The sequence below is a fragment of the Halyomorpha halys genome, unplaced genomic scaffold, assembly GCF_000696795.3.
Source record: "Halyomorpha halys isolate HHAL.00 unplaced genomic scaffold, Hhal_1.1 Scaffold1558.1, whole genome shotgun sequence".
Classification (NCBI taxonomy): Eukaryota; Metazoa; Arthropoda; class Insecta; order Hemiptera; family Pentatomidae; genus Halyomorpha; species Halyomorpha halys.
Window position 1 is genome coordinate 428,880 of NW_027106959.1, and position 22,689 is coordinate 451,568.

General features: G+C 31.2%; 2 protein-coding genes across 2 annotated transcripts in view; both read right to left on the reverse strand.

Moving 5' to 3' along the window:
- Window positions 1-50: 50 nt before the first annotated feature.
- On the reverse strand, window positions 51-8,931 carry LOC106690033 (uncharacterized). Its single transcript, XM_014435291.2, has 7 exons — window positions 8,826-8,931; window positions 5,769-6,014; window positions 5,049-5,174; window positions 4,850-4,948; window positions 4,175-4,311; window positions 2,783-2,950; window positions 51-2,710 (listed from the first exon to the last, which is right to left on the reverse strand). The coding sequence occupies exons 2-7, from the start codon at window positions 6,006-6,008 to the stop codon at window positions 2,293-2,295; spliced, it is 1,188 nt and encodes a 395-aa protein (XP_014290777.1). The 5' UTR covers window positions 6,009-6,014; window positions 8,826-8,931; the 3' UTR covers window positions 51-2,292.
- A 1,833-nt stretch (window positions 8,932-10,764) lies between these two features.
- The window catches only part of LOC106690034 (uncharacterized), a 24,550-nt gene continuing 12,625 nt past the window's right edge, over window positions 10,765-22,689 (reverse strand). The window contains exons 2-7 of the mRNA XM_014435292.3: window positions 20,973-21,218; window positions 16,905-17,030; window positions 16,710-16,808; window positions 15,682-15,818; window positions 12,298-12,465; window positions 10,765-12,219 (exon numbers count right to left, since the gene is read on the reverse strand). Coding sequence (XP_014290778.1) covers window positions 11,796-12,219; window positions 12,298-12,465; window positions 15,682-15,818; window positions 16,710-16,808; window positions 16,905-17,030; window positions 20,973-21,212 — 1,194 coding nt within the window. The 5' untranslated portion in view covers window positions 21,213-21,218 and the 3' untranslated portion in view covers window positions 10,765-11,795. The remainder of the gene's footprint in view (window positions 12,220-12,297; window positions 12,466-15,681; window positions 15,819-16,709; window positions 16,809-16,904; window positions 17,031-20,972; window positions 21,219-22,689) is intronic.

Here is a 22,689-nt window from a genome sequence, read left to right on the forward strand (position 1 = left end):
CACACAAATGTGAAATGAATTGGTAGCATATGATGTATAATAAAAATAAATTCAAATGAAACACATAAAATTTTATTTACAATAACTCTCAAGCATTCCATCTTGATATCTTGTTCACGAGTGAAACCTCCAAGATAGTAAAAGGTAGGCTGGTGGAAAATTACAAAACAATAAGTTTTTTGTATTGGAATAGCCTTGATAAAGAGTATGAACAGAGTAAGTGAAAGGCTATGATCATAAAACAGGAAAAAAAGTTGTCCTACTGGTATATTCTGGAAAAGACTAGTAGTGGAGCATATTGATTAAAAATACAGATCACAATATTAAACTGAAGAAGGCAGATTAATCCTTTATCTCCAGAACACTATTTTGATAAATGTAAATTTTTATTGTTGGAATGGAGTTAGTGTATTATTTTTTTTACAGCCTTCATTAACTCATTGCTTAATTTTTTAACTAACACTTAATGACTTGTCGTTTCCATATGGGATCGCTGAAAAGGGGGTAATGTAACAAACCCTGTATGTATGTTTAAACTTGTGGTAGGGGTGCAAACCTACCACTTGTTGCACTGTATCTATACAATGAAGCAATCAGGTTAATTAAGAAAGAGGAAATTTCAGAATGAAAAATATAAATGGATTACTCAAAATATGTTTAGTTCATTGACAAAGTAAATCACTGGCACGATTAAAATAAATCAAGTACTGTTTGTTGGGATTATAAATTAATATTTAAAAATTATTTAATAAATTAGTCTATTACTCGGTTCCATTTAAATATATTCTTGTTGCCTCTTTATAAATAAGGGCTAAATTGTGTTGTTTATCAGATAAAATTACAGTTATAAGGAAACAAAGTACAAAGTACTTCTATTACTTTCAAAGAAGATGAAGTATAATTGATAAAATGGGTTATCAGATGGATTATGTTATTTAAATTAGCTGCATTGGAACTAGAAAAAAAAGTAGTATTAACAGATTTTATACTGGTACATATATAAGCCTATACAATACCGGGTTTCTCCAAAAATATTAAAGAAGTGGATATGACAATCCTCAACTAAATATGCTACTGATCAAAAATGATTAGGATGTCCAAAAACATCAGTTTGCAACTCACATATAAGTTACAAACATCAACTTGTATTTTCACGTCTGTAGTTTTTTTCATAAATGGTAGCCAAATGCCTTATTGTGGCCATATAGCATTATATAATTATGGTACTACTGTAAAGTTCTGAAAATAAGAGTAGTAACAGAGATAATAGATGTGTAATATGCTATTGGGAAGTCAAAGATTTAGAAATATTTATATCTAATATATAATGATGTAGAGGGCATTGGAGAGCAACAAATGTATAAATAAAAGTTTTCTTCAGAAATTAATTGAACCATGAGATTAGTGGACGCATGCATAGTGCTGTCTTCTGTTCCACTAATCTGGCAAATATTTTCATAATTCCATGGTTACAACAAGGGCTTGATTTCTATGAAAAGATGTTCTCAGGGAGTGGTGGTAATACAAATTAATTGGCGGAAAGCAACATAATTGATCCTTACAATCAGCGATTATTATTTTTATATGAAGTGTAACAAGTAGAAGCCCATGTGAGTGACTAAAAAATTGTTTTCAACTAGATAATTTTTCCACCAAAGAGGCCTGGTTTTGAAAATTTTTAGTTTTTAATTTTCACTTAATCTGTACATTTAAATATTGTAAGGAGATTTATACCCATATTACATTTTAATGAAATTGCTGTTTCAACTCAAAATAAGGTGGTAAGTGGAAGTTGTATAATGAAAACAGCATCAGATTTTTGTAGTATATTTGATTTATAGGTTGAGAATGATTTGGTGGATATCAAAAAATACCTTTATATTAATTTCAACATTTTTCATCCTTTCTTTTTTTAAATTATTTAAGACTATGTAAGATTTTTTGTGTCCACAGGTTTAACAAAGTTAGTTATAAATTACATGCCAAATTTTATGTAAATAATTTATTATCATTAAGAAATCATTTTTCCGACAATGAGCAAGTTGATGTTACTATTTAAGATAAAGCTGCCTGTGATCTAGCTGCTGGCTTCTCATTGCCTTGGTAAAGGAATAGGGATCGGGGGACCATCCAAGGAAAGAACGTGTGAACTTAAACTTTTGAATTTTTCACCATGTTATCGAAAAATATAATGGATTTAATACCATTAGCTATTCATAATAAGCTATGTAGCATCAAAAAGGTAGACAAAATTAACATATAATATCAAGTCATTTTATAGTTTTGCTGAGATTAGAGATTGCGAAAATGATGGCTTTTCTTAGCAAGATATAGAAGGTCAGGAGCTAATAGCTCTTTAACTTTTCCCTCTTTGTAAATTTCAGGGCTGAACCCTTCTTTTCCCTTTGTTTGAACAATTATGGCCAAATCTGGAGTTTCTTTTGGCTCTGCTATTATGTAAGGGTACCAGGCTGCATATATATACACCCAAAAATAAGAAAGATGATCCATGGCAAGGAGAGCATCATCCATACTTGGCTTGGGTCCTTGATAGCCATACTTGGTTAGGGTTGATATTAAAGACTCCAGATAATTTTCCAAAAGGCAGTTATAGCTATTGCGTCTGATTGGAGGTTGCATGCTGAAGTACAAGAAATGACTGACATCGATGAAAGGAGAGTTATGATGAGGATTCTGGAAGTCTATAAACCTAACCAATAAAAGCTTTTTGATTATTTCAACATCTGCTGATATCATATTAATTAGCCTATGGAACACTAACCTCACCGATACTGGTTTCATTCTCCAGTCATACTTGAACAGGATGTTATTTGACCAACAATCTCCATGGTTTAATACTTTGAAATCTGGTTTCTTCACTTCAAATGATTTGCAACAAAATTGAAAAAACTCTTCAAAAGACAAATCTAGCTTTGCAGCTACATCATTCCTGAGAAAAAAGAATATTGAAAATAAAATTAATTATAAATACCTTATTTTCTTAAGTTGACTCGCCATTTTAAAAAATAATTTTCAAGAAAAACTGTGGCAGAATAAAAATTAAACAAAGAAATTGATTTTCAAATTTAGTGTAAATATTTCAAAAAGAAGTAGAGTGCTTAAATTAGGTTACTACCTAGTTAAATAGTATCATAATATCATAAAAATATTATAATCAAGCTTTTAAATTAGGACATAACTTTTTGCTTCTCTTTAAATTTACCTAATTACTTAATTAGATTAGTATTCTCAATTCTTAATTTGTGAGAGTAAAGTGAGAGAAAATCATCAGAATAATTTAACATATTTAAAATATAAGGATTTAATTATTTAAAATATTGAAAAAGGTACCTGATTAGTTGAACGTGTGTCTTCACCAAAACTTGGTGAGCAACATTAAACAGAAATGGAGTGGGATCAACCTTATCTAATTTCAGACTTCACAAATGAAAGTTAGCTCAAATTTTCATTTATTTTTACATTGTTCCCCGAAGCGAATTGATTCTTGTACCAAATATAGAAAATACTATAAATGTTTTAACAATATGTTCCCATTTTCTATGTTTTCTTTGGCCAAATGTTACTTTTCATAGAAAATTAGAAATTACACTTTGGCCTATGTCCATTTTTTTTGACTTATAAAAATAAGATGAAAAATAAGGATGAAGAGATTTAATAAATTAAACCATTATTTTTATTACTTAAACAATGAATATTAAGATGATAAATTAAACTTTTTTTTCTTATCTCAAAAAAATTTGGATTTTTTTTTCAAAACCACAAAAAAATTTACTTTTTTTTGTTAAAACAACAAAGTTGTATGGAATGTCAGAAACAATTAAATGAGAATTATTGGGTGTTAGAGGAGAGTAGTTTAAAATATTTATGTAAAAACATTGTCGTTATTATTTTTTTCGATATTCTACTTAAATGGATTGTAAATCAACAATCTCACTTCAATTATTTAACTCAGATATTAAGTAACAGATTCTAAGGGATTAGTAATGTGAGACGGTTGTTTCATTCAGCTTCATTTTACAACTTGATAAAATTTTGCAATATTTTATGTGGGTAAATTAATTTAATAATAATTTTATGGAGGTAAATAGTGTATTTAAAATTTCATTTCGTAATTAAATTTTATTCATTAAATAGTATTAGAGTGAGTATGTACCATTCAGGACCCCATGTTCTGATCCCTGCAATCAAGTTCTGGATAGCAGGATAAGTCATAGTCTGTACCACTTCCTTGTTTGTACCATGATGTGGCCTGTAATCATCCTTTGATATTATACCCCTTCCTTCCAGGACCTGCATCATAAGAGAACATAGATTATATTTTTATGGATTTATCTTCACCTGAATGATTAATTATAGTGAAGTTTGGAGTGATTCATTACCCACTTATCAACTCTTATATAGATTTTAATACATTGATACTCTTATATAGTATTATTGAATATTTTAAAGTAATGTCTAATATAAAGTAGAAAAGGGCTCTTCACTGATTAGATCATTACTTGGCACCATTTAATTTTCCATTTTAATGTAAACAAATGAATAAGTTTAGTGGATAATAGGGGGTAAATAATTTTTTCTTTTTTTTATACTTCATTTTAATATTACTTAGATGTATTCAGTTTTCAATAAATGACTTACCCTTTCATTAAATTGATTTTTGAGATTGGTTTGTGATGTTTTGGGAAATGATACAGAGCTGTTGATTTTCATTGACCCTTATCATAGTCTGAAAGATGTCTGACCGATGCCTGTTTCTATTGAGTTATGTAATATATGGATAGCCCCAAAGTAAATGATTTTCTAGTATTCTATGTAAATATAATATTACCTTTGCTAATCCATGGAATCTGCCTAATGCTCTGATAGCTTGTAAGCCATGGTCCAAATCCAATCCTGTGCGACAGTTCACTAGTTTATAGCCTCTACCCTAAAATACTATCAATGTTAACAAATTATCCAATCTAATAGTATATAATTGTACTAATAGTGACATTTGTTATGTGAAATATGACATATCCTTTGACAACCTGTAGGTCTTCAAGGAGCATAGAAGTATAAGGTTCATAATGGATCAGTTGACACCAAAGCGGCTCTTCTGCCAATCCAAATTCTTCTATGAGATAGTCCATTTGTTTGAGTACATTAGTATAAATCTGAAAATAGTAAACTATGTTTATTGATGCAGTTCTAAAGAAAAATATCTTTGTTTAACAAAGCTCTTTTCAATGAAACATTATGGCTAGCTCAGAAATACAAAATTAGTTTGAATGTTGAAGGAGTTTAGTATAAATAAGAATTAATAACATTGAAAATGAACCATACAAAACAATTTTACAAGAAAGAGGAGGGCAGTGGGGGGAGAGAGAGGAGGGGGGAATAATCTATACAATATATAGAGATATAGTGAATAACATATATACATATATAAGTTATTCTCTTTCTCTCCCTCCCTCCTCTCCTAATAACTCTCTGGAAATATGGGATTATTTACGTTTAAATAATAATTATTACGTTTTAAATAGCACATTAATGCATTTTGTTGATGAATAACATTTATTTATTCATTTGTAAGTTCGATAAATGTTTTTAATTTTTGTTTTGTAAATTTAAGTATTTTGAATCTTTGAACATTAGAATAACATAAGAGACCGGAACAGTGCAGTCTAAATCAAATCATTGTCGCCTAAGCCAACATAAGAAAATTATGGCTTAGATTTGAGCAAATGTGTAAATCATTCATAGCTTACCTTCGTTTCTGCTTGAAAAAGAGACTCCTGACCGCCAGATGGTGGCACCTTCTTGAGGATGTAAGTCCGGTTGACAACTCTTCCTGATCCCAAGAGTACCTGAGCTCTAAGCTTAAGTACTGTTGAAGCGTAGTTTTCCCCTGGCCCTACAGCTGAACCCGACTTCACTTTAATAACTTTTTCCACTCTCTCTACTCTGTCATTATGATGGATAACTGCTTCAAGTACCTCTTTTTCCATAACTGCCTACAAGATGAGACAAATATTTTTCTTCAAATAAAAATGACTTGTGTTCATGTGTTGTTTCTCATTTTTTTCTACGTCCGTTCACTTTAATCAAATTAGATTTGTTTTGGGAAATAATTCCGAAATTTTGGAAGCTTTGTTAATATTATTTAGGAGTGTCTACCAATGAACATATTAAAAATCCTGAAGAGTAGGGGAAGAAATATGAGAAAGGTAAAAGAAAGAATCATTTTTATTTTTGATTTAATATCCCGTACCCTATCGGAGCTAAGGAAAAAAAGTACTTGTAACAAAAAAGAAAGACAGTTAAATTTTATATATAGAGGTTAAAATTTATTTTATATATAGAGTCTATACGAGACAATCATACTAAAAATGACATGAAAATTGACAAAACTGTCGTCTAATTATGAATGCTCTTCACGTCATTTATGTAATATCTATTCCAAAAATGAATAAGACTTTTCCTGTATGCCTGTTTTTTACCTTATATTGCGAGATAACAAAAAAAAAAAACTCCTTTTAGATAGAAAAATCCCTCTAGTCTTGCTTGCCTTTTAGCCACATTCATTAGTAGACTATTTTGAAAAATATTGCAAATTTCCGGAAATATTTCTTCAAAATCCACCTAATTAACTGGGCCGTTTTTACAGCTAATATGGTAGCAGTTAATGTATTATTTTTCCATGTTCTTGATTTAATATTGTATAAGTTTTCCCTCAGAATATAAGAAATAAGCATTTTTTAACAAACGATGCACCAAATTAAACAAGACTTAATCATTTTAAAATGTATAAATAAATGTTTTTATTTCATATAAAGCAATATATTATAATACTTATAACAGGCTTAGGATTTACCTTTCTGCAATTCAATTCAACCTAGATTTTTTGACACAAAAACATAATTATAATATTGGAAAATACAAAATAGATTAGCTTAGTAAAAATTACTCATAAAATACATTTTATGCACTAAATATTTAATCAAAACAGCCAGGTTGGGAGAAAAAAAATATATTCTATGAAGTGGAACTTATTGTTGGTCGATTTCAGCGAAAAATTTGCTGTCACATCCCAGGCATATACTCACCTTAAACATGTAAGTACAGTGTCTTACCACTTTTTGATTTTGATCTAGTCTGTACTTAAACCACCAATCTGCGATATTCGATTATTTGGACTCATGGGGCATCAAAACGTGTATTTCCGTCCAAAAATCAAACTAGAAATTTTTTACGATCGTAATAATTTTCCTTATTATACTTTCCACATGTAGGTTAGAAAAAATATTGGGTAATTATTTTTAATAAAAAAAAGTTTTCCTAAAAAATCTTATCTGCTTGAAGATTAGTTTGTTCTAGTATTTAAATTAACTCCATCTATTTTTACTTGTGAAATTCTGTGTAATAGTTAAATCGCCACAAAGATAAAAGTTTCGCTTTAGAAGTACATATCGTTGCTTCAGGAGAATAATAAATTTTGCATTTCAATTGTAAAATTTTGTAAATTGACTTTATTGTGTTCAAAAATGCATTTACTAGATGTTAATAAACAGAAATAATTTTAGTTAAAAATTCGCCAAGTCGATATCACCCGATCTTTCCCGATTGCATTACGACTTTATTTATTATCGCTTGTTAAACTATTGCATTATTGACAGGAACATAATTTATATTCCTTATTCCCACTTCGAGAAGTCCTAAAATACGAATAACAGAAACATAACGAATAACAAAAACATTCATAACAGAAAAATAAAAACATTTTTTCATAATTTTCCCCTTTTGATCTTTATATATATTTTTTTTGTTTTCGAAAATTGCAAAAATAATGATATCTTCAATACGAGGGGATAAGATGAAGTTGTGTGATGCGCACACCGCATACGATTTTTTAAAATGCTAATTGAGTTTTGAGTTAGTTCTTTAATCTCGTGTTTAAAACTCAAGCTCCAACGCTGGGAAACTCAAAAACCACAAATATTGTACATACTGCTACAGGTGAGTATAGGCCCGACTCCAGTGAAAAGAATCCATCGAGGGGTTTGTTCATTTCTTAACAGCTATATGCTTCCGTTCACTTTCAGGTTACTGTAATCCTGGGAGAGGTATTGAGCATTTTGCTCACATTGGGAAATAAACGTCTATTTTTTCCTAGTGCTTCATCTGTTTTGTTAATACTTTTGTCTGCATCCCGTTAACTCTTCGATGTTATTTCCGCTTGCTTATGTTACTCAATCTTTTACCTCCTCACTTATACTCAATTCAATTCTCTCTCGCCTCCTCGCAACGGCAAATCTAGACATTTCTCTCAACAGTACACTCCTAACGTGATACCTTTTTCTCCTCACTTCCTACGTTTCTTGTTTTAAATCATGAACCGAAGTAAGAAGATCTTGGATCTTTTAAGAAATCTGGATTCTTCAGCCCCTGATGGCAAAGCTACAATTTCAAATTGCATTGAGACCAATCGTAAAAATTTTTGTCATCATAACATCCAATTATATAAACAAATATTATAATATAAATCGTTTACCATGAGATAAATTCTCACAGGTCACTTCTTAGAAGACGAAAAAATAGGACACTCTTACCGGGTTAATAACAAAAAAATAATAACAGTATAGGTAGGTTTCTGAATTTCTCACCATTGAAGCTATATTTAAAAACTATTATCGTGCATTATGAAACAATTGATCATTGGCTATCATTCGGTTAAATGTGTGGTAAAATGATAACCAACCAATGAACAAACAAATCATTTTCAATCATATTAACGAACAAATGTTAGAAAAAAATACTTATCTTACAGAATGAGTGTTGTTAGGGGGACGAACAGGCAGCAAATGTACTGCAGATCATACAGCACACTCTTGAGATAAGGATACAATATAGACAAACACCCTCATTATCATTTGTTTGATTATAGTATACTCACTCTAGCTGTGAATGTTGAAATTATATTGGAATTGTTAAATTTATAATAATAAGAGAACTGTCCAGTTCTTCAATGAACGTTTATTGCAATTCTAATTAAAGAGCCGATTGATTTGGTCAAATATCCAATGTCTTTGGATACTATTTATGATGTGATCAATATGAAAACATTTTGAAACTCACTAATGTTTCTTAAAATAACACTGACCGAATAGTCATGGTAATTTTATTCACCCTTTTTTAAACAAATATCAATTCCATCGGATTTTCAATTTATTATTAACATTTTATTTTTCGAATAGTTAATATTTTAAGAAACCATAATTATAACTGAAAGAATCCAGCGTCAGCTGGGCTCAGGCACGGGAAAAATAGTTTTGTCAATAATATTACTAATGGGTTTTATGAGTTCAAGTAAAAACTATATCACCACCTATAAGCAACATACATATTTATTAATATTATTAACTAAAAATTTTTTTAGTAAACTCTTAGATGGAGTATTCTCTTGTGCAAACGCCCCAAATGATTACCCAGAACTTGCGGGGGCAGGGGAAGAGCAATCCCCGCTGCACAGGAAGCACAGTCTGTTTTAGGAATTGTGCTTGTCTGATCTGGTACCTTAACATCGATTATACTACCAGTGGTGAACCGAAAATTTGCCATCACCAGTTTTAATTAATATATTTATTTCACTTATTAGAAAATAGAATAGAAAGCGGTGGTGAGAAATGAAATAAGTATCAAGAGAAACAAATTTGCAATTTTGCTCTTAAAATAATGTAAATTTTCAATTTATATTGAATAGTGTCAAAATTATAACAGAGAGACAAGACGCACTTTGAATCCAGTTATTTGTTAAATTTTTCATTAAAAAAAAAAGCCTTAAGGCAAACAAATTTGTAGATAAAAACGATATGTATGGATTAAGAACCATTGTGTTTTTATTTCTAATTTTTTTTATTTACAACTAAATTAGAACCCTGTTTATCATGACTAGAAATCGCCGATTAATCCATAGTGTATAAAATAAAAATACATATAAGTGATATTTATCCTATAATATATAAACTAACTACCCATAGGATATTAATTAAACTCATTGTGGCCTAAAGCTCATATTAAAGTTACAATTGGGTGCATTATTTTAAGAGCAAAATTGTAACTTTGTTTCTCTGTTGTCTAAAACCTACAATTAAAAAAAAAATGGACCAGAAAAACACTTAATATTTAGTGTGACTTTTGTTGTAAGAGGTGTGATAAAAATAAACAATATAGAGAAAATGGAGATGGAAGATAGAATGAAATACAAAACAAAGTAATAAGTTTAATTTTATGCACTTATTATAGCTGATAGTTGCAGTGCATATGAATACTTGGTCTATTTTGGTTTATAAAGATGGAAATTAGGATTATGGTGTGTAGGATAAGTAGGTGAAAGAGAATAATAATTGAACTTGTTGTAGATTATTGTAGAAATCTTGATGGTAGTAAATCTTCAGAGATGAAATAAAGAATTAAATTGAAAAAAATGATTGCTACTTATCTGGTCAGTAATTTGGTGCAGGTGATGAGCATAAACAGCAAGAAAGGCACTGAAGGGCGAGGTACAAAATAAATTTTCCATAACATCAACTTACCTTGAAGCCTTACTTAGCCAAGAGAAGATAGAATTAATGCATATTGTCTGAGTAGTGGGGAGAAGTGGATGGGTAAAAAGGCGCGAAAACCAGGAATGCTGTAATTTTGTTATTTTATAATTAATTAACTTTCCGAAAATGGAAAGCAAGTAATAAATGAAAATTAACTGAATTAGATCAGCGAACCAGGTTTTTATTATTATGTATGAGAATTTGACACAAAAATGTAAAATTGATTGGTAACATGTAAAACACAATAAAAATAATTAAAACAAAACAAAAATTATAAATTATATACAAAATATCTTCTAAGTACTCCCTTTCCAACAGTAGGAGGAGAGTTAAGTAAAAATAGTTAAATCGAGCAACATTGAAAAAGCAGTTAACAATGGAAAACAGAACAAAGTATGTTTAATTCATTTAAAAAGTAAATTTATATCACTAGGATGGTTAAAATAAATCAATTACTGTTTGTTGAGATTATAAATTAATATTTAAAAATTATACAATAAATTTTTGCATTACTCAATAGAAGTTATATGGATCAAAATATGTAACTTCAATTGGAAACGCATTAGGGTATTGAATTGACTGGTCTTCCATTTGTTTTAGTGAAATTTCTTCCCTTATTCTATATTTCATTCCTTCTTGGTAACATTGGGCATGAAATATCCTTAGGAATAATAGCTGCAACCCTAATTGTATGATTGAATACATTCCAGGAAAACAAGTTTGATTATATTTCCACAATAAGTTTACAAGGACTGTTATAAAAATTACTGAAGTTTAAAATATAAATAGGATATAGAGGAACAGTTACAATAAGGTAGAACAGAATTTCTAAAGGATGTTCTTTGCCATGTTTCTCATACCCTTTTTTGTGTCCATTTGGCATAGATAGTTATAAACAACACATACAATTTTATGTTGAGATATTAAAAGTAAATATCAATAATAAGTTATTAATCTTTAAGAAAGCATGTTGATGTTATGATTTAATGTATATTATCTAGCTGCTGTCTTCTGATTGCCTAAAGGAATAGGGATAGGGGGTCAGTCGAGGAAATAACCTGTGAACTTAAACTTTGTATTTTCACCATGTTATTGAAAAAAATGGACTTAATACCATTTCCTTATTAGTAAATCAAACTTCAAAAATGTAGAAAAAATTAACATATGATGTGATATAATTTTACTATTTTGCTAAGAGTGGAGATTGGGAAAATTATGGCTTTTCTCAGCAAGATATTGAATGTCAGGAGCTAATTGCTCTTTAACTTTTCTGTCTTTGTAAACTTCTGGGCTGAACCCTTCTTGTCCCTTTGTTTGAACAATTATGGCCAGCTCTGAAGTTTCTTTTGGCTCAGCTATTATGTAAGGGTACCAGGCTGCATATACATACAACCAAAAATATGAAAGACGATCCATGGCACAGTGAACATCATCCATACTTGGCTTGGGTCCTTGATAGCCATACTTGGTTAGGGTTGATATTAAAGACTCAAGATAATTTTCCAAAAGGTAGTTATAGCTGTTACGCCGGATTGGAGGTTGCATGCTGTAGTACAAGAAATGGCTGACATCGATGAATGGAGAATTATGATGAGGATTCTGGAAGTCTATGAACCTAATCAATAAAAAATAAAAGTTTTTTCAGTATTTTGGCATCTATTGATATCATGTAAATTAGCCTACGGACACTAACTTCACTGATATTGGCTTCATTCTCCAGTCATACTTGAACAGGATGTTATTTGACCAACAGTCTCCGTGGTTTAATACTTTGAAATCTGGTCTCTTCACTTTAAATGATTTGCAAGCAAATTTAAAAAACTTATCAAAAGGCAAATCCAGCTTTGCAGCAATATCATCCCTGAGAATAAAACAAAATCATTATTAAGAAAACACAATTAATTATAGATACGTAAATTCAATATATAAATCGTATTAATAAATGGAATATGGTCTGGGTGCGGTCAAATAGTACAAAATATTACTATTTGAGTTTAATTGGACCGCACCTGGACCATATTCCATTTATTAATACACACGGTCAATCAGCAATCTTTCAGTATAAATTGTATTACTTGAATATAGGTCAGCCATGAATATAAGTTGACCCTACATTTTGAAAATAATTTTCAAATAAAAAATATTGGTGAATAAAAACTATAAATAAGAAATATATTTTCAAATTTAATATAAATATTAAAAGAAGAAACAAGTGTGCTTAAATTAGGTACTTACTAGGTTGATATCTAATATCATAATATCAAAAAATATTTTGATTAAGTTTGAAATTATAATATATCTATTTCTTATCCTTGAATCATATCTTGTCTTGGCTTTCAGAACAATCTTGTAGATGATATACTCATCTGCTTGAAATTCTGACCATGATGGTTACCCATTCAAATTTAATTTTGGTATTGTGACTTATGACTGGATTTCTGATTAGGCATTGATTGATTTTAGCTTCAATCTCTTCCAGTTGAGTAACCATCGATTGAAGAACCGTTTAAGGAGGAAGTCAAAATAGCTATTCAAAAATAAAAAAATTTATAAAGCAGGTGGAATTCCTGGCGAACTAATCAAGGCGTGAGGTGAAGCTGAAGTCTCTAAAATACACCTTTTAGCCAAAAAGATTTGGGAAATTGAAAGAAGGGGCCAAGGACAAATTGTGATAACTATCAACGAATCTTGCTCCTTCCTTTATGTTATAAAATATTTATGTTAATCCTGACTAGTCGAATCATGAAATATGCTGAAGAAATTATCAGAGATTGCCAATGTGGTGTTAGGCGAAATCGTTCAACTATTGATCAAATTGTTTTGTTAAATCAAATATTACACAAAAAGTTGGAATATAATGGGGTAATTCATCAGCTTTATATAGATTTCAATAAATCTAGCACTAGAATACATTATTAAATATACATTGTGTTGCATAACGAAAAGGGTATAACTTTAGGAGGTATAATACCAAAGCTTGGGTGATGTAGGAGGAAATAAATTTGAACAAGCAGATAGGTTTAAGCATTTATACTCTATGGTAACTAGAAAAAGCAAAATTGATGAACAAATAAAAGCGAGGTTGAAGGCAGGAAATGCTTGATAATTTTCAATTTCGAAATTACTTAGCAGGTGGATTCTGTCAAAAAACTCAAAAGTTAGAATTTACTAAGTTATTATCCTTTCCACTATTCTTTAAGGATGAAAAACATGGCCTCCTTTACTAAGGGAATAACAGTGCCTTTTTTGAAGGTTTTTAATTGAAGTATTACATAAAATATTCGGATCGAAAAAGAATGAGTTAATTGGAGAATTTGGAATGCTACACAATGCTGAATTGCGAGAATTGCACCTGGTAAATATAATTCAGGTTATAGCATTGTGCTGACTAAGGATATGTAAGTTCTTGGGACTTCATAATGAATAGATACCTAAAATGTTAATAACCAGTAAATCATGAGTAAACATCTGAAGAGGAGAGGAAACATAAATGGGAGGATTGTGTTAAGCCTTCATTATTGAGACTAGTGAGCATAGCTCCTTAGAGCTAAATATAATTTGTCAATCACCAGTCCACATCTTGGAAATTATACACCATGGATCTAAATTACCTGGAATTGGAGACTCTTGTATGTTTGCTTTTCCACTGTAAACTGGTTCAGTGATTTTAGAAGTATTTTTTCACAATCAAAGTGATGGAAAATCATAAGTATAATTTAAGTTATGAATTATTATATTGAAAATGGTACCTGATTGATTGAGCTTGGCTTTTCAATAATGCTTCCTGGGTAATATTAAGTATAAAAAATGTTTTTTAATTTAATATTCTTTCTTTAAGTTTTTGTTGATGATGAATTTTAAGAAATTGAACCATTTTTTTCATTACTTAAGCATTTAATGTAGAAGGGAGGAATTTTTTAAGTCATACATTAATGATTTAAGTTTTGATATAGGTCTTTGGAGTGACCTAGGAAAGGGACATTTTGTGTTACTGGCAGGCATTGAACCTCTGGATTTGATAAACCTTTATTCACTTATAAAAATGATGTAATGATATGATAAATTGCATCTCAGTAATCCAGTTTCTTTTCATATAATTTTATGATCTCGAAAACATTAACTTTATTGAGAAAATTGATTTCACAGCCATCACAATATGTTGTCGAAACAACAAAGTTGTAGGGGATGGCCTAAACAACTAAATGAGAATTATGAGACGTTAGAGAAGGCAGTACAATTGGTTTAAAATATTTGTATTAAAACATTGTCATTACTTTTTTTCTATATTATACTTTAATGTATGGTAAATCAACAACTTCACTTCAATTTGTTTTACATTGATTCAATTGTGCTATATTAAGTAAAGGATTCTAAGAAATTCGTAAAGTGAACTGGATGTAAAAATAATGCAATGGCATAGTAAATTGAACCTTAGAGACCCAGACTTGGAGCAAAACTTTGGATTTCAAATAATTTTTTTATGAAAAAACATTTGCATTTTTGGGAAAATTTACTTCACAGCGGTTAGAATATATAGTTAAAACTAAAACAATGTTGTATGGAATGACATGAAAATCTAAATTAGAATTATGAGATATTAGAGGAGGTGGGTAGTTTAAATGGTTTAAAACATTTATATAAAAACATTATTTTCTATACTTTACTTAAGTATACCTTTAAATTATGTCACTAAAATATAAAATAATGAATTCTCAGAAGTTCATAGAATGAAATTGACTTGTTTTGTTGAGATTCATTTTACCTCCAGCTAAAATTAAGCATTATTTTATGTAGGTAGATTAATTTAATGATATTAATGTTGTTTAATATGTTAATATAGTCTAATTTTAATGCATTTAAAATTCCATATATTTTATAGTTTCTTCTCTACTAATAATTGTACTTTCCTTCTAGATATTAACAAGATGAAATTTAATGGTTTCTTTATACTTGCATAATATTACCACAGAAAAGTTAGGTTTAAATTCTTACATTTCAATGGTACTAGAATCAGATATCTAAAAAATATTTGTTTATTAAATTAAATTCATCAAATAACGTGAAAGTAAGAGTATACCATTCAGGACCCCATGTTCTGATCCCTGCAATCAAGTTCTGGACAGCAGGATAGGTCATAGTCTGAACCACTTCCTTGTTTACACCATGATGTAGGTTGTAACCGTCCTTAGATATAATGCCCCTTTCTTCCAGGACCTGCATCAAAAAAGAACTTTCAACATGTTTTATGGACTTATCTTTCTTCAGTGGATTAGTTAAAGTACAGTCTTGGCAAAGTTTAGAATGATTATCATCCAATTATCACCTCATATGTAGTATCAATGAATATCTTAAAATCATATCTAATATATAGTAGAAAAAGGCTGCTCGCCTATTCGATCACACTATTTTTTGTACTTTTTGAATCCCACCTTTGTAATCCTGAGTATCTCTTTGCTTCACGCCCATTTCATTTTCTCTTTTTAATAAAAAAAAAATTAATTAATAAGTAGAATGCCTAGGAGAGGGTAAAGAATTTATTTTATTTTTTTTTTTTTTATAATTCACCTCAAGGATATTTTATCGAGCAATTTATTAACTTTTAAATTAACAACTTTGGGAATTGTGCTTCGTTATTTTAAGGCATGAAACCAAAGAAAAGGGTTATTTATATTCTGTGTCTGTCACCCAGTATCATTAATTTTCGACACAAATGTATTTTTAATTAATTATTTACCTTTTTTTAAGTAATTACATGTTATTGGCGAGTAGTATTTTGGAAAATGATTCCAATAAATGATTAGAGCTGTTGATCTCTCCCAACATCACGGTCTGAAGTAAGAGATAAATATCTGTTGTAGAAAATAGGTTTTATTATTTTGTTTGTAAAATAAAACTGTAGATAGCAACACTGCTCTAGCATGGGATAGCTTGGCATCCATTGGGGCTAGAACAGTCTATCATGATGTACATAAGAAAGAACACACTCTCATTGTCTTTATTTTTAAAACCCTCCCTAAATTCCACAACAATATTCCCCTTGCTGTGTGAATATGTAAACAAAGTAAATGATTTTCTGGTATTCTATGTATATATAATATTTATTACCTTTGCTAATCCATGGAATCTGCCTAATGCTCTGATAGCCTGCAAACCATGGTCGAAATCCAATCCTGTGCATCGGTTCACTGTTTTATAGCCTCTACCCTAAAATATCATCCATTTGAACATATTATCTAATGTAATAATAAATAATTGCACTAATAGTGACACTTATGAGAATATGATGTATCCTTTAGCAACCTGTAGGTCTTCAAGGAGCATAGTAGTGTAAGGTTCATGGTAGATCAGTTGACACCAAAGAGGCTCTTCTGTATCTCCAAATTCTTCCATGAGATATTCCATTTGTTTGAGGACATTAGAATAAATCTGAAAATAGTTCAATTTGTTTATCAATGCAGTTCTAAGCAAGAAGATCTTTGAAGTGTATTTTTAAATACTACTCTTTTTAAAGAAGCATTATGAAAACCAAAATAAATTAATAAATGCAGGTTGGTGTCAGGTGTCCTAATTTGCTACATTTAACACTTCTTGTTATATCTTCTGAAAATTCAAATGGTTTTTTAAAGGATGTGAAATAAGACCATTCAACTAAAAATTTAACAGAAAAATGTTACATTGTGGTTTGGTCAGAAACATGAAATTAATTTGAAAGTTAAAGGGCTGAGGGTAAATGAGGAGCAATACAATTCTGATGTCTGTCTGACTATCAGGTTGCCATACTCATAGAATACATTAAATCTTATTATAAGGAATATTTATCTTATTAAATTTATCATGCATTGTTTTCCCTTTCCAACTTACTTACCTGGAGGTCAAGGTAGTTACTTTCATGTCTTATGTTGGAATCCAGAATGATTGCTGATTTCCTTGCTTTCAGGAACGCTATATCAGCATATTCTTTCATATTTATGCAGTAGACCTCTTTGAAAAAGGCAAAATATTTCTTTTTAAGGTTCTTCACCTACTTGTAGTTTAGACAGTGCTGAAATCACGTGATGGTGGAGTTGCTAATGTAGCTCCATCGTATAAGTGCTGATGTTTCCAACATTCTGTTGCATTTGAGACAGAAGAAAACCAAATTCTCTGACCTGTTCAATGACAGCTAGGACACCTCTTAGGGGTTCATAATTGATATGGAATTTCAAAGCATTAGACCATAAAGACCTCTGGCTTGTTAAATCTAAGTTCTTTCAGGCCAAGTAAGTCTAGTTGCATCTAATCTGAACAGCTGACTGAATTTTAGTGTTTGTGAGAGGAATTAGATGAGACTGGACTTGGAGACAGACTTGGTCTAGGGGAACCATAAAACATCAGAATGCATCTTGTGAGGGGCACTGAGAAGATCATTAACCCGTCATCCGTCGCTGCGTGAGATTTTCTCTCACGTTAATTGTTTTTCGGGTCTAGAAGCTGCTAGAGGGAGACTGTGGTTCCCATCTTCCTGGAATCTGTAGCTCACAGCCTCTTCCTTCTAAACCTCGCCCCCTCCGCCACTCTACCAGTTCTGGATAAGCGTCTATACTTCTTTCCCTGACAGTATACCCTTTCCATGAGACCTTATCTCATGCGCGACTGAGGCTGCCATAAAAATATTCAAGTTGTCAGGATTTTTCTCACGTGCGCCAAGTGTATTTAATCCATGAAAATGTTCTTTGCTCGAGGGAAACAAAAAACGCTTAAAGAGGCAGGAACTTCATTAGATACGTATTATTCACTATAAATTGTATTTCGATACTATAAGTGTATATTAGGGTGGTCTTTATAACAAAAATTTGTCTTTTCATGTTTTCACTTCATCGCTGCGCCGTATGAATACTATTTTTTGTTAATTTCTGGATTATAATCAGGCATTCTAAATAAAAAAGAATTGACAGCAGTGTAAAAGACCGATATGTCCCAGTCATAAAGTGTTCACTTGCAGCAGTTGTGCAAAACAGATTTCTTCAGATTGAGCATTTTTTTTTTTTTTAAGATTAGTGTTATGTTCTTACTATATCTGGATTTTTATTCTTTTTATAAATTTGTCTGTCTCAAAATATTATATTATGTTTATTACTATTTTATAATTATGTTTGTTTTTTTAAATTTTTTAAAACTATTTTGCTCTTGTATCAGAATAAATAGTTTTAAACTTTTTTTGTCATGTTTAAATAAACCATATATAAATCAAAATTTTATATTTTAAAAATACGTTCAAGAGCTCTAAATAAGAAATGTGAGAAAAAGTCTCACGCGCGGCCACCCGTGTTAGAATTGACCTAGCGACCGATGACCCAGAAAGAGGTACTGATTGACAATGATTAGCTTCTGCGCCAATAAGGATGAGGTTATGAGGTTATTTAAGTTTTTATGTAGCTTCATCATCTTTATTAAATTCATGTTTTCATGAGAATGTGCATTGGAAATATTTTATAAGTATTTAATTATTTTAAAAGAGGTCAGGATTTGGAATATTATGAAACGGAAAGTGATTTTACAGTTATAAAAGGTGTTCCAAAATTAAGATTGGTAACTAAATAAAAAAATTTTTTTTTCTTTATTTTGCTATTTTTTTTTATTATCGAATCGTAGAGTTCACAGGATAAGTTTTTGTATGGAATAGAACATATGCCAAAGGGCTTCCACGGCTTTGCTGGCAAATAAGCTTTCTTTTGTCGAAATTTTCCATGACCATTTTGTATAAATGCAACTGAATTTCTTTGATGCAGTGTTAAATTTCCTTCTTCAACGGCCTTAAGGTGAATGAAGACAAGACGATGTACATGAAAAGCTCAAGAGAGGATAAGGAAGAGAATAGCAAAGTGACGTTCAAAGACCACAGTTTCACTTCTGTAAGCCAGTTTAAGTACCTGGGAAGCCTGGTTACAGATGGTAACAAAGTAGAGAGCGAAATAGAGGCCAGGATAACAGCAGGAAATAAATGTTATTTCTCACAGCAGAAAATACTGAATTTTAGAGCTCTCTCTGAAAGAATGAGAGTGGTAATTTACAAAACCATTGTAAGGCTAGTGGTGATCTATGGGGGAGAAAAATAGCCATTGACAAAAAAAGCAGAACAGATGCTCAACTCCTGGGAGAGAAAGGTATCGAGAAGGATATGAGGAGGAGTCTAGGAGAATGGAGTTTGGAGAAGAAGAAGGAATGAGGAACTGATATATTTGTATGGGAAACCCAGCATCGTGACGTTAATTAAAACTGCAAGATTAAGATGGTTAGGACACGTTGAGAGGATGCCCAATGAAAGGATACTCAAAACAATGGTTTATGGCAAACCAGATGGGAAACGGAAAAGAGGACGTCCCCGGATTAGATGTGCAGGAGGATTTGAAGCTCTTGAAGGGTAGCAGATGGAAGAAGAAAGCAAGAGACCGTGCAGAATGGTTGGCTGGGGTTGAGGAGGTCAGGGTTCTTGCAGGCAGTGTAATAATAATAATTATAACAGACTGAAATAACTGTGTTATCGTGTCTTGATGTCGAGCACCAGTAACATTTGCTGCTTCAGCAGCTTTATTTTCGAAAAAGTTATGGTCCAATATGCCTCACCAGTGACACGTTGAAGATACATTTGTTTTTCGACAATCAGAACGTGGCAATTTTAACGATTAACAAAGCAATCAAGGTGAAAATGAGCTTCATCACTGAAAATTATTTTGTTCCAAAAATCAGCATCCACCTGTTGATGTTCAAGAATCCATCCAACGAACTCTCTACGCTGTGCATGGTCTTTCAGTTTTTGTGTCGATTGAACTTTGCTAGCATTGATACCAGTGGCTATATGCTTCTTTGTAATTCTTGTGCACAACGCTGAATTGATGCATCTGCACTTTCACGCACTGCTTCGAAATTAACATTTGAACAGCTTGTTTTTTGGCGATCGGTGTACTTAACATCACCAATTGATCCGGTCTGGTTGAATTTTTTAATTACTCTTTTCACACTAGACTAGGTTAATTCACCATTCCGACCATATTTTGTACAACATTTTAGAACTGTGGCCGCCATATTTATACTATTAGTTTAGAAACATTGCTCAACAATGACAACACTTCGTTCTGTTCTATAAAAGTCCATTTTTACTAACTCTAAACAATCAGCTGTCAAATAGTTTTTTGAAAGTTATGCCAACACTTTACTGTACTTAATGGCGGCAAATTCAAATTGTGCGTTAATTTTGGGACATCCTTTAAACAGGAAAAGTTATATACATCTAATTAATTGTTATTATTTACTTATATCTAATTGTTATTGATATTTATTAAACATTGGGAAAGTATGGCTTAGATCTAAACAAATTTTTGATAAGCTTACCTTCGTTTCTGCTTGGAAAAGAGACTCCTGACCGCCAGAAGGTGTTACCTTCTTGAGGATGTAAGTCCGGTTGACGGCTCTTCCAGATCCCAAGAGTACCTTAGCTCTAAGCTTATGTACTGTGGAACAGTAGTTTTCCCCTGGCCCTACTGCTGAACCCGACTTCACTTTAATAACTTTTTCCACTCTCTCTACTCTGTCATTATGATGGATAACTGCTTCAAGTACCTCTTTTTCCATAACTGCCTACAAGATCAAAAACATTCTCTTCAAATAAAAAAATATGCTGCTGTTGTATTATTTCTTGTTTTTTTTTTTTTTAATTTTCTTTCTTTTACTTCAGTCAAATTAAACTTGTTTTGGAACAGAATTCCGGAAGTTTTGAAACTTTGTAATATTGCTCAGAAGGGTCTGCTAATGAACATATTAAAAATCTTTATGGATAGAGAGAAGGGGTAAGAGAGATAAAAGAAGATAACTTTTATATTTTTCGTTAATATCTCATAATATATTGGACCAATGGAAAAATTACTTGTACCAAAAATAAATTCTTAATAAAAAAGTGTAAATTAATTTTATCTTAAGCGTCCATAAAAGACAATTACATTCAAAAATGAAAAAAAAAAAAATTTGGTGTGGCATCACAAACGAGGGTGGTCTGAAATGTTTCCGACTTAACAAGAATACAAGATTTTTTTTTTTGCTTTTTTCAGCATAGTCTCCATATAAGTCTACACACTTCTCCCAGCGATACTCCCATCTCTGTAGCCCGTCCAAAAACTACTCGGTGTTTTTCTCTGCAAAATAATTGTTCACGAAGGTGAACTTCATTTAACGAAAATCTCTGTCCCCCGAACGCAATTTTTAAATGAGGGAACAAAAAAGAAGTCGTTTGGGGCTAGATCTGGTGAGTAAGGCGGATGGTCAAGCAGCTCAAACCATAATTCGTGGATTTTCTTCTTGGCAATCGCTGAGGTGTGAGACGGTGCATTGTCTTGGTGAAACAGGATTTTCTTGTTCTGCAAATGTGGCCGTATTTTCACAAGTTCTGCCTTCAGCTTGTCAAGTAATGATGCGTAATATGCTCCTGTAATGTTTTTTCATTTTTGAAGATAGTCGATTAAAATATCTCCATGACTGTCCCAAAAAATTGTCGCCATCACTTTCCCTGCCGAGATAACAGTTTTTTTTTGGAGCCGGTTCCCCCTTTGCAGTCCACTGTGTGGACTGTATTTTTGTTTCGGGCGTATAATGGTGTATCCAAGTTTCATTTACAGTAATTAATCGACGCCAAAACTAGGATTTATTGCCATCCACCTTACTCGCCAGATCTAGCTCCAAGTGACTTATTTTTGTTCCCTCATCTTAAAATTGCGCTTGGAGGACAGAGATTTTCGTGAAAGGAAGAGGCAATTACCTTCGTGAACAATTATTTTGTAGAAAAAAAATGCCGAGTACTTTTTGGACGGGTTACATAGATGGAAGTATCACTGGGAGAAATGTGTAGTGTTACAACGAGACTATGTTGAAAAACAAAAAAAAAAAAAATAGAAAAAATGACTTGTATTTTTGTTAGCTCGGAAACTATTCGGACCACCATCGTATTTATAAACTATTTCAACAAAGGTTAGGTGGTATCAAAAACTATTCAATTGTTATTTACCCTCCTAAAGTTGATAATATTTTTTTTATTTTACTTAAATTTTCTCATTTTTCA